Here is a 12,909-nt window from a genome sequence, read left to right as displayed (position 1 = left end):
CCCCAGCATCACAGAGAAACTTGTCAGCTTTCTTCACCTCCCGATTTCCCAAGAGTCTGGGCCGTAGTAACTCTATCTAAGAGGAAAAGGAACTTTCGTGGGACAAGCCCCGCCAGCACAGTCTGCCCTCGTGCTTGGCTCAGGCCCCACGGCCCCCAGTGGGGTCCTAGCTGGGATTACCTGAGCACCCTGGGAGAAGGGTGTCTCCTTAATGGAAAAGGATGGCAACGGAGGAATCCCTCTCTTGGCCTCCACTTCCGATCCCCAGTTTCCACCTCTGAGCCTCCAGGGGCCTGCGTTAGTGTGGACAGCGGGTCCACTCTCAGTCACGGAGCTTTGCTTCCCCGCACCGCCAAAAGGGGAAAGGCAAGGAAAACTCCAGCAGTCTTGGAGGTCCTGCCCCTTCTCAGAGCTGTCCAGTTTCCTCCCTCCGTCTCTGACTTCACAGGTTCCCAGGTTCTACGGAGGCAGAGGAGGGAGGGATGGGCTCTTGGGCAGGCGGGTCCGGTGTGAGCAATAGAGAAAGGGGAGCGTGGGCAGGGCCTGGGGAGATAACCTTAGCTTGGAGGGAGAACAGGGGATATGAAATAAAAGTATATGAAGTAAGGAGGCAGTAAGGACTGAGCAGGCTGCCTACCTCGCCCTCTCCCCTCCTTGGATCCTGGGAACATCCTGGGAGAGATGTAAGGTTGAATTCTGAGAAAGGGTTTGCAGCACCTTGGCTCCAAGGTAACTGCTATCCATTGGACTGTTTTACTGTCCCTACTCCCAAGGGACTTTCAGAAATCTTGTCGTTTCTGAGGCTGAAGTTAGTCCCCACCCCCAAGTGAAGTTGAAATCCCACCCTCAAGGGTGGATGTGAGTCTGCTCCATGTAGGGATGCAGTGTAGGTGTGCTGACCCAAAGGCTCTTTACAGTGGCTACTGCTGTTTGTATACACACCATTCCCTCAATGGCCACTCTGCCTCTAGAGTCTCAGGAGACAGGATGCCTCAGCTCTCACTGGGAGCTGCTAGATGTGGGTCAAGTGTAGACCATCACTTCTTCATGAAGAGTCTTCTTTGTCTTCCCCTGGACCAGAGCTAAGACCAAGCAATGACCCCTGGAAGTCTGCTGTGTTCCCTCTCTGAGACTGCCTGCTTTGGGGTCTTCAGTTCTTACCATTATAAACTTTAAAAAGATCACATTTCAGGCTCCAGGACATGAGTTCTGACTTCGTTTAGAGGCTTACTTTCCAAGATCTTATTTTAAAGTTACTTCCCCCTTCTTTCTCCTTCCTCTCACTCTCATCTATTTACCATTTACCAGTTCATCCATATGGAATACAACGCTCCCACTTCTTGGAGCTCTGTAGTTTGGGGCCTAATTGATTCTGGTAATTAATTTGTTCTACCTGCTAGATCAGATGGAAATCCTACCCGTGCGCCCAAGGATTAGCACTTGGCTTTCTAACACCTCCTCTAATTATCTAATAGCATGGGTTGTGCGGACTCAGTCTCTATTAAAACACTTTTACTATTAGCAGTAGTGATTGGAATTGTGATGATGACTAGATTTCAACAAATTAGAGCTTAAAAATGGAGAGATGGAAGAGAAGTGGCTTCTTTTAATTTCCCTGAGTTTAACATCAATAATTAGAGCAATTTTCAGAGATGCGAGCTGAAATTACCCCTGCTGTGTTGTAGATGATCACCTTAATTTTAGCAAATTGACTCCAGGGAAATAAATGTGACAGTTTAGAAAAAGACAAACAGAAAAAAAAAAAAAACCCCAAAAGATTGGGAAGGAGGAAAATGAAAAGAAAGGTTGCAAAAGGGAATGGGAGACAAAAACACAGTACAATTATTTTGCAGGCTAGGGTTGGTTGACAAGTGATGGTATAGCAGAAGTAGCAAGTCATGTGAGTGGAATGAGGAGAAAGTAGTGGAAATTTGAGAGGAGGAGGCGGCTGGCATTAAGGGTAGTTCTGGACATATTTATACAGATCGCATTACTTGACTAATGTAGATATAACTTTCCTCACACCACCCTCTAAAACTGAGGTAAATAATGTTATGATCATTTATTTACCTCCACAATCCAGTCATCCCTTAGCCATCAACTTAAGTTGGGTCAGCAGATACAGGCTCTCTCCTCACTTCTTCTCTTCCCCTTCTGCTATCATTGCTCTAAAGTTTTAAAGCCCAGACCCCAATGCTGAAGTACGTGCTTTATTCCTGTTGCTTCAGGGCCCTTTAAATGCCCTCTGCTCTCTAAAGAGGAGTTTGTCCGACGGTAGAGACCTTTTCTCTTTCGCTTTCTTTAAAAGACGACTGGGAGCTAGGCTGCTCCTGCAGTGGCCAGGCAGAAATTGAGGTCCAGAAACCTGGTTACGGCAAGAATCCAGTTCTCTCCGCTCAATTCTTCCCGGGCCTGGCCGGTCGCATTCAGCACCGCGGACAGCTCCCCGCCCCGCCCCTCTCCTCCCCGCGCCCACCGCACCCTCCCCTCTGCCTCTGGCAGCCTTGCCATTGGCTCTCCCGGCTCCCCTCTCCAACCTGCCAATTCTCCTACACGTAGACCCAATCTACCCAGGAGCTTATCTTCTCTCCTCTCCAGCTCCGGGGGTAGCCCAAGGCCGAGAAGAGAGCATCAGGGATCCGAGCTCGAGGGTGGTTGGCTATTGACCAGGCGTGGTGAGACGCCGCCTGCTTCCTACACTTCCTCCCCGGCTCTGGCCCTGTGGCAGGCGCTCGGTTCAAGATGAATCTCAACTTCACCTCCCCTCTACACCAGGCGTCATCTCAGAGGCCCACGTCCTTCTTCATCGAGGATATCCTGCTACACAAGCCCAAGCCGCTGAGGGAGGTGGCCCCTGACCATTTCACCAGCACTCTGGCCTCCCGGGTGCCTCTGCTAGACTATGGCTACCCACTCATGCCCACACCCACCCTCTTGGCTCCTCACCCCCATCACCCACTACATAAGGGAGACCACCACCACCCTTATTTCCTCACCACCTCGGGTAAGTAACAGGGGTCTCAAGGAATGGGGAGAAAGAACAGGTCTTCCAGCAGACTCTGAGCCTGTGATGGAGCAGAGGGAAGGCCAGAGCTGCCTGGGCCTGGCTTGGCGGCCTCCTCCTCTAAATGACAGGGAAAGAATGTTGGGGATATAGCTGAGAACACAGGGAGCTCCCTTGAGGCATGCCAACCCAGAATGGTAACTCTGTACTTTTTATAATGAAGGAAACATGCCTAGCCAAGAAGTGGCTGTAGGTTTGTGTGATATTCTTGATGCGCAATGTTCAGTTTCCTTTTTCTTGGTCTTGGTCACTTTGGTCCATGTCTGTCCCCATTGCTATCTCTTTCACTCTGAGGGGGACCCCTGACTATCCCACCCCATGGGAAGGAACTCAATTTTTCAGCCCAGAAGCTCAAAAGGCTCCAGTGGGGCTGCCAGCTCTCTCCTTCCACATGCTGAGCATTCACAGATACTTCAGGGGGTTAGAAGTAAAGGAGGGTTTGGGATATGGTAAGGACTGAAGGTTTGGACTGGCTTGAATAAGGGAGAAAAGGTTAGAAAAAAGAGAGAGAGAGGAGGCTGTTCATTAACCCTCTTCACTTTCAACATCCATCATTTAATTCACAGTCTTGAGCTGGGCTGCTTTCCCCTGCCCCAGTTGCTGGTGTCTCTGGAGCCCCAGCCAAAGTAATTTGATTTCCGAGGCATGGCAAGGAGCAGAGACCAGCAAAGTCTGGCTGGGACAGGGATATGTGGGGGAAATACCCAGTTTTTGTTTTTTTTTTCTGCCTCTCTCTGAAAGGCCACATTCACACTTTCTTTTCCGGCCTCTTCATTACAGCCCGAATAGAGTGATTCGTTGAGTCCAGATGCAGAGCGCAGAGGGAAAAACAATTCCGGTCGGGGTGGGGTCTGGAAAGACAGGAGACAGTCTGTGAAATGTGGGCGCTGGAATCCACGACAAAAGCTAAAGCGTTTGTGAAGCGGTAAAACCCAGACTTCGGGGCACTGGGTTGGAGGGGCAATTATAAAACCTGCGTCCGAGTTCGCCTTTTGGTTTTGGCTTCACCACGGGCCAGAGACAGCTCTTTAGCGCTGCACCCATGTTCCCCGAAAATAGCAAATAGTGGACAAAGCCCGAGACACAGGAACTACTTGTTTTCTGTTTCTGTTTTTTCTCTCTGGAATCAGCCGATACTGATGTCTGTGGCGGCTGGTCCGCTTGGCGCGTCTCAGACACGGTAAAGCCTGAGAGGGTCAGGAAAGACTCGAGAAGTCTCCCGAGGCAAGGCGCTTCAATCCTTCTGCGTGGGGTTGGAGGGAAAGAACGAGAAAAAGAATGAGAACCAGATTAGAGAGCAGGGTCCCCAGCTCTTCCTCGAAACTGACAGGAAACGTGCGAGACGGAAATTCCCCCTCCGTTTTCGCTCAGGAGCTTTACTTGCATCTGACTGTTGGTCTGTTCCCTTTGGTTGCAGGCGGGAGAACGGGGGCGGCTCAGTGAAGAGAAAGGTGCTTTTTAAGTAAGGTTGCCAGGCAGGATCACATTCATTGCTTCCAACAGCCCCAGGACATCACTGATTGTCACTGATTGTCCAGAGAAGACTGGAAGGATGGGGTGGGGGCGGGTGGGGAGGAATAGCTGCTGGACCATTCGACGTTTGCAAGAATATTTTGCTAGGCGCCGCCAGAACTCTCCGGAAGTTTTTCTCCAAGAGGACATTTTCAAAGGCCTCCGGATCTATTTGATAATTTTCTTTTCCGTTTTAATTACTGTTTACTGTTTGTATTTATAAATGGCCTTTCTGATGAAGATCTCCAAGCGCTATTCTTGCAATTTGTTCCCCCCTGCCCTGCGATTCCTAGGAGAAGCTTTGGCGGCGAGAGGCGGGACCGGTGGGGGCACAAGGCAGAGGGGCTGCCGGGGAACTAGGGTGGGAGTGGGGCGAGGGGTGCTCTCTGCCCGCTTGACCGCTCTTCTCTCCGCAGGGGTGCCCGTCCCCGCGCTGTTCCCGCACCCTCAGCACCCGGAGCTGCCGGGGAAGCACTGCCGCCGTCGCAAAGCTCGCACGGTTTTCTCGGACTCGCAGCTCTCGGGCCTGGAGAAGAGATTCGAGATCCAGCGCTACCTGTCCACGCCGGAGCGGGTGGAGCTGGCCACGGCCCTCAGCCTGTCGGAGACGCAGGTGGGCGGGAGGAGGGGGAGGCCCCTTCTCCGCTCGCTCCTCTTCCCGCGACTCCTAACGCCTCTGGGCGGGCTGCAGAGCTCTTGAGCGGAGCGACCCCGCTCCCCTTCATTCTAGACTTCTCCAAAGACCCGTAGGAAGACTACCGACATTTCCTATCTCTTGTCTGAGTCACTGAAGCAAAATCTCTCGAGCGGGTTCCGGACACGGAGGAAAACCCCCTCGAATGATTCTGATGATCACGTCCTGTTTGAGAACTACTATTTCTGCGCCTTCCCCCACTCCTTTCCCATCAGGGCAGTAGCCCGGGTCAGAGGGAAATCAGTAAGAAACAAGAGGGTCCGTGACCCGAGAGAAGTCCACATAAGGGTTTTTCTCCCCTGTTAATGTTTCTCACAGCCGCAAGTCTTCATACCCACCCTCTCCCTAATACATTCACAAATATGAGCCTTCTTCCTATTGCCCTGTCCTGAGTGGGAGAATTGTTTTTATTTTCTTCCAGATGCTTTTCACCTGCAACCTCAAAACGCCTGGCTCCACTCCCTCTCTTCTATTCTCTGAAATCCAACTTGTTGTGAAAGCACAGGCCTGTCCGGCCCCAGTGATTTTCTCTCTGATGAGAAGCAGCAAGTCTGCTTCTCTCCTCTTCCTGTCCAGGAGTCTTGCTGGACCAGGTATTTAGATGTCACAGTCAGAGAAACGTGAGTTGAACGGAAATGAAGCTCACCCATGCAGCACTTACTGTCAGAGGTTCTAATTAATAGCAGTATTAGTATGTACTAAACACACCATTTTGAGCCTCGTTGTTATTTTGGGGCAATTACTTCTGAGAGCCCTAGGATATCTGGTTCCCATTCAAGCTAAGACGACAACTTGTGAGCCGTTCAGGTGTGACCTAACCCAAGGGTGAGACAGTCAACAGCTTCTGGATAATCCGTTAGTGGGTTGAGGTCTATTTTCTTAAACCCCAGCAATCGCTTTTATCTTCGCTGAGTCTGAAGGAATGACGTGCTTTTCTTTCTTTCTCCCCGGAATCAGGTGAAAACGTGGTTCCAGAACCGGCGGATGAAGCATAAAAAGCAGCTGAGGAAAAGTCAAGACGAACCCAAAGCGCCTGATGGGCCCGAGAGCCCCGAGGGCAGCCCCCGCGGCCCCGAGGCCGCACCCGCCGAGGCCCGGCTGGGCCTGCCCGCCGGCTCCTTCGTGCTGACGGAGCCGGAGGACGAGGTGGACATTGGGGACGAGGGGGAGCTGGGCTCAGGGCCGCACGTGCTCTGAGCCGCGGGTCTGGGGAGGCGGGAAGGACGCCGCGGGGCGGGCCTGGGAGATCGGCTCCGGCAAGACAAACGCGACACACCTGTTAACCCTCCAACCCGTGCGGGCCCGTGCGCCCGGCCTCCCACCCCCTTCCCCCGCCCACCCGCCCGCCGAGCCCGCGCCGCGGGGGCGAGAGTGCGCCTGCTTCGCTCCTCCGCGCGTCCAGCGCCTTCGGCAGCGCCCACGGGAGCTTGGGCTCTCGGCGCTCTAATTCGGTGCGGGGACCTCTCCCCTGCCGCGACTGCAGACCCCTCGGCCCTCGCCCTCAGCCACCTGTCCCCGCTCGTTGTCCAGGCGCTACGGCCTCTCCACCGGACCCTGGCCCTTCCTTGGGCAGACCGATGGGCTGCAGGTAAGGGACCGGGTGTTCCGCTCACATCCACTCCGGCACAGACTCGCGCGCTGTTCGCCGCCACGCTCCCACTCTCCGCCGACTCCCCCCTCTTCTCAGGGCGGCGCTTCCATCCTCTCTCTCCAAGGTTCCCCTCAAGAGCTCTTGGTTCTGCACCCAGGACCCTTTTTGAGCTTGTGGTCCCCCAGGCCCCCGCGGTCTTCACTCTGGTGACCCCTGGCCCCCGTACTGGGGGCGAGAAACTTGGGCGGAGAAAACCCATTGAGCAATTCCCGCTCCCGACCTTGTTACGCGCCTGCCCTGCAACTCTTCCACATCCCACCGGTTATTGATATTTTAAAACTGAGTGTTTCGCGGGTTCTGTGTGGAAATGCTCGTTCTCATTGCATTTTAGGGAATCTTAGCAAGATGAAGCCTAAGGGAGAATGCGCATCCCCTGCCAGGCGTGCCTCTTGTTTGGGGACTTTTGAGGTGGGGGCAGGAATCGGGTTGGCCCTGCCCGTCGCCCCCCTTTCCTTTCCCCTGGGAGGTCTCCTATTCTTTTCCCGGGTTTGCACTCTCTGTAGATAATAAAGGGCTCGCCGGGCAAAACTGGGAACGAACACGAGTTTCCGGGAATCATTTGTTACCGCGACCTCCTGCGCGCACGCCCCCTCCGCTCAGCCCTGGGCAATTTCCTGTCCTCGGCAGGAATGAGCAGGGCTAATAACTTTTACTTAACAGATTCCCATCTCCCCGACGCCGATTTTTCTGTTTTGAATCGTTTAATAGTCTCGGGTTCCACCTAAGTGAAAAAGGTCTCTGCAGATGGTGTTTTTGACTCTCAAATGCTGAAAGGACAGCGGTCTCTTGATATTAGGAGTTTGAAATTGTGCTAAACGAGTTGTGTGACGACACTACGTACCCAGTACACTTTTCAGATACAGCACCCGTGCCAGAGGCGAACTCAGTTTCCGACCTTCCTTTCGTTCTGGTTGTGTATTTAGATATAAAAGCCCAGGAAACCTGGAAAAGAGGCTATGTAGAGTCCTGACTCTTGGGTCCTAATGACTAATGTTAATTACATGAGTTACAGCTGTATGACCTTGGGTTCCATTTAATTACAATTTTTGGCTCCTTATTTCTCTAATAAGAGGATGAACCCTAAAGATCCTTCTGGGTCTAAGTACTATGATTCTATGAATGTAGCAGCAGACTTTTTTTTTTTTTTTTTTAAGTAAGCTTGTTTGGGGAAATATTAACTTAAGCAGAGATAAGGGTCAGAGTGAGACCTTTATCCAGTCTGTATTACTTAGGAGCAAAACTATTGCTTTAAAAACACAAGCATTGTATATACTATCTGGATTTTCCAAACGCTCTTTATCAGTTAACAATCAGTGAGTCTTGGCAAGAAGGGATTCTTTTTCCCTTCATAAGTAAGGAAATTGAGACTTGGCAAGGTTGAAGGATTTACTCATGAAATCATGACTAGCTAGGAGCCAAAGCAGGACAGAAAATCTCTTCTGACTCCTTGATCACTTCTTTGCCCCAAACACTTTTTCTTCTGATAACAATGCATTGGTTGGCATTTTGCTTCTAACACTTTGTAAGGACACCCCTCTCATTTATTTAGATCTTGTAGATGTGCTACAAATGCAAGTCTAGGTTCAGATTCTTCCTCTCTGTCTCCCTGTTCAGATAACGACAGTACCATTTTAAGCAAGTTTTTGACAAATGCTTTATGGAAGACTTGGTTATAGAAAGAAAGCAATTTGTGAATAAGAATATTCTTGGTAACCGGGAGGAGAAAGTGCATACTATTACACAAGTGAAAAAAATCTCAAATTCTTCTAATCCCAGGAAGAGCAACTAATAAGAGGGATTTTGGAGGAGAATCTTTGAAGTGAGTAGAAATACTGTGTTTGGGGGGAAATAAAAAAAAATTAGATGGTTAACACAAACCCCAAAGCACCAAGCATTTCTTTCTTTCTTCTCTTGTCTTCACAAGAAGATGGCAGGGCTTATTCTGGGTCTAAGAGTAACAGATTAGCTACATTTTAAAGACTTTTTTGTCTTGAAAAGACAGGTAAATAGGAAACACTGTTAGCATAGGCACAACATTGCTTAACTGGAGGCAGAATGAATCCTGGAGCTCAGGGAGTAGCTGTGTCTTTCATTCATGAACATCAAACTCAAGAAGATGCTCACTCTGCCTCGTCCTGGTCTCCCTCTGTGGCTGTCCCTTGATGGACGGGTTAGTTGCGAAGGGAAGAGCTCAGACCTGCAGCTCCAGCAGCACCTGTGGCACATCAGACAGTATTCCCTGAAACTGGTGCAAACAATTCAATGGCAAAGTTCTCCTAGTTTTTCTTTCCTTTTTCTTTCCTTTTTATATACAGTGAGTTAGTGATGATGGTAGAGGATAGACACAATTTAGTCTCAATTTAATGTAACATGATAGCACTTTTTGTTTTTGGCCTTCAATACGGATCAAAGTCTCCACAGGCTGAAAAGGTATTTTGTCTGAATTACCCAGGCTTTTGCTTCAACTCAGTTTCACTTGGTGGTGAAGATCTGACAAAACCATGCTCATTATGATGTATTAAAGAGAGACATACACAGATCTGGTTGTGAAGGGTCAAAACCATCTTAAATAGCCCTGGTGGACAAGTCATCCTACTTGTTATCCCAAATGTAGTAAATAATTTGTTCTCAGTGTTGTTTCTGATGGACTGCATTTCATAGCTTCTCAGAGAGGGACTCAATAATATTTCTACTCCCATGACATAAGAACGCAAGAAATTGACAATACGTCACTTAGCATAGTATTAGCTGATAGTGGCACTAAGAAGTGATTAATTGAAATCCATGACACCACTTCAAAAGACAGGACTGGCTTTTATCGATGGATTTGATAACTAGAGATAAAGAGGTATGAAGGCATAGAGCAAGCAGAATGCTTTCTGGTGCTAAGAGAAATGTGCAATAAACATATTTAATTGAATCAATAACTTCCTGGTCTTGAATTGGGCTCAGTGTGTCTGCAAAAATAATGAAATATATTTATGTTATGTTCTTGGCATCACATTTTAAAGAGGATATTGACCAACTAAAATTCATCCAGGAATGAACACAGGAACCTGGATAGTAAAAGATATAGGAAACAAATAAGTGTGAACTTTTTAGCTAGAAGAAGCAAAGCTTTGGGGAAGGTTGGGAGAGGCTGTGTTAGTTGTGTTTCAGCGGCTACAGAGGGATTACATATCACAAGGGCATGTCTAGTCTGCCCTGCTGGAGAGGGCAGAACCAGAGCCAATGGGTGGTTCCAGGGAAGTAGATCTTGGAACAATATTTGAGTAACTTCTATAAGATAGGTATTGTGTTGTCCATCAGTAGAACAGGCTAAGTCCACAAAACACTAAATACTTTTCGCTAGAAAAGTGTAATCAGAAGCTGGCAGGCAAAACATTTAAAATTATTTGTCATCTTACTAAGAATAAGATTTTTTAGTTCATACACTCTAAATAAATGGAAGAGTTAACAAAAACAAGAAAAAGAAGAAAAGGATATTCGTTTATTCATTAAAGAAGTCCCAAAACCTCACTCTAGAAAGTAAGTGAAAACTAAGTGATGGTCCTCTGAGTTAAAGACAAAAATATAATCAGGAAGGAACTGTGAGTATTACAAGAGATATTTGACAAAATCTAAATCTTTCATTTTATAAAGGAAGACATTAAAATCCAGATATAATGAATTACGGGCCAATGTCAAATAGACAGTGGTGGAATTAAGACTAGAAGTCAGTTTTAATTATACCTTACCACTAATTCATACTGTGATAAAAGTGGCAGTGGGGCTATTATCATTGTATTATATGGAGGAAAGGATTTTGCATAGTGATTTTAGATGTAAAATTTAAAAAAGTAGCTGGAAATTATCTAGCAGATTCTTAGATCAATTTATGGTAAACCTAATTAAGAGCAATCTGAAACTTAAATTGACATTCCTAGGAGGTACTGAGTTCCTTAGCCCTGTTTTTTTTTTATCCAAGCCACAGTTGAATAACGATTTGCTGGGATGTTTTAGAAGATGTTTGTGTATCTAGTAGGATGAGCTCGATATGTCTAAGCCGCTTCAAATCCCCATACTTTTCTAAAAATTTTGGCTTAAATTTCCTTTAATTACAGACAAAGCAACTGAGAGAGACTGACTTGCCTCATGTCATACAGGCTATTAATTTGGTAAATTACAGAATTAATACATGCAGAGGTCAGAGAGCATTCAGTAAATATTTAGGAGTGAGATAAAAATTTGAAATGACTTTCATGTTTCTCTTCAGATTCTCTCTGTTGTATTTTCTAGTTTTAATCCTGCTTCCCAAAGACAGATTTCTCCTCTCAGAAAACCTGGTGTGTACACTGGATAACCTTCCCTCCGTGATTTCATTTTTGTTGTTGCTCGGTTGCCAAGTTGTGTCCGATTCTTTGCAACTCCATGGACTGCAGCACTTCAGGCTCCTCTGTCCTCCACTGTCTCCTGGGGTTTGCTCGGATTTATGCCCATTGAGTCAGTGATGCTGTCTAACCATCTCATCCTCTGCCACTCCCTTCTACTTTTGCCTTCAATCTTTCTCAGCAGTTCCAGTCTTCTCTTATACTCTTTGTATTATTGTGGAACCATATCTGATTTGGCCACTGTCTAGATGACTTAGAGACTTCAATTCTAATCATTATTTTGCTAATGATTACTTGGCATCTGTAAATGATTACTTTGCTAAAAATTTTTCTTACTTGGTATCTGAAAAATGGGGAGAGTACCCTGTAAATCAGTTGAGAATGGGAGGGAATGTGAGATAACAGTTATAAAAATACATACTGTGGTATCTTGGAAGAAATGTGCTAGAGGAAGATGATGAATTACAGTATATATCTGAGGACAGGGAGGCCTGGCATGCTGCAATCTACGGGGTCTTGAAGAGTTGGACACCATTTGGCAACTGAACTACAACATACATTGGAGGTATCAGTTTGGTCTTGATACTAAACTTCAGAGGACATCAGCTGTAGCAATATGGTTACCAAAAGGTCAGTGTTTTGTGTGCCATCACCATCATTAAAAGGGGGCTATTATGTCTCTTTCCAAGGAATTGTTTTTTTATAACTTCATCTTAATTTCTGTCATTGACCTCACGTGTGGACTGAGAGGATCAGACAGCCTGGATGAAATAGAAAGTGTCACTGGGGATGCTTTATCCAGAATGCGCCTTTTCCTCCCCCTGATCTAGCCCAGCCCCCTTCTGTCCCAGGTTTCTGTTATGTCCCTTAGTGACAGACATGATGCTATGGAAGGAGGGAAGTTAGAATTCAAATTCATGGGAACCCTCTTAAGAGAGAAAGAATTGCCTGTGATTCCAGTACAAGGCTCAAACCTGCACCCCTGCAGTGGAAGCGTAGAGTCCTTAACGCTGGGCCAGCAGGGAAGTCCCTGTGCATGTATTCTTAACGTTTCATTTTCTTGAACCAGCGTCTCCCAGAGCCTCTAGCCTGTCCACTCTGGATTCTGTGTCAATGCATCTTTCTTCCCCTTCATCCCGTGGTTGCCTTTCATTTTACTCTTGTTTCCTCCTTCTTCCTCATTCTTGCTTTACTCTTATTTTGGTGGAACACAGGCTCCTCTAGCTTCCTGGTTGGTATGTGAAAGGTCAGTGTTTTGAGATCATTCTTGTGTAAAAACATCTTTATTCTAGTTTCTTAGTATTTTGGGTAAGTATAGAATTCTCAATTGGAAATAATTTTGAATACGTTTGAATAGTTTTGAAGGCATCATTCAGTCGTGTTTTAGCTTCCAGTTGCTGCTATGAAGTCTAATGCCATTTTGATTCTTGAAATATCCTGTTTTATTTATTCATTTGTTTTCCTCTTGGGAAACTTGTAGGGTCCTCTCTTTGGAGCCAGTGTGCTGAAATTTTACAGTGATATGCCTGTGTTGGAGGTCTGTTTTCACACAATTTTTCAGATGCTCAATAGGCCCTTTCAATATGCAAACTCATTTTTTTTTAATTATGGGAAAACT

At 47.3% G+C, this 12,909-nt stretch overlaps 2 protein-coding genes across 8 annotated transcripts in view; one reads left to right on the top strand and one right to left on the bottom strand.

The window, feature by feature from the left end:
• Nucleotides 1-2,742: 2,742 nt before the first annotated feature.
• Nucleotides 2,743-6,467, top strand: BSX (brain specific homeobox). Its single transcript, XM_081541394.1, has 3 exons — nt 2,743-3,004; nt 4,993-5,189; nt 6,228-6,467. Exons 1-3 carry the CDS (start codon nt 2,743-2,745, stop codon nt 6,465-6,467), a joined length of 699 nt encoding a protein of 232 aa, XP_081397520.1.
• A 2,094-nt stretch (nt 6,468-8,561) lies between these two features.
• The window catches only part of JHY (junctional cadherin complex regulator), an 89,029-nt gene continuing 84,681 nt past the window's right edge, over nt 8,562-12,909 (bottom strand). For all 7 annotated transcript variants that reach the window (XM_081541362.1, XM_081541375.1, XM_081541385.1 and 4 more), the window contains one exon: nt 8,562-9,136. The gene's annotated coding sequence lies outside the window, so the exon portion shown is untranslated. The remainder of the gene's footprint in view (nt 9,137-12,909) is intronic.

This window comes from Giraffa tippelskirchi, chromosome 11 (genome assembly GCF_054371585.1).
Source record: "Giraffa tippelskirchi isolate mGirTip1 chromosome 11, T2T-mGirTip1v1.2.pri, whole genome shotgun sequence".
Classification (NCBI taxonomy): Eukaryota; Metazoa; Chordata; class Mammalia; order Artiodactyla; family Giraffidae; genus Giraffa; species Giraffa tippelskirchi.
The sequence above is the reverse complement of the archived record's forward strand: the minus strand, read 5'-3'. Positions and strand labels throughout refer to the sequence as shown.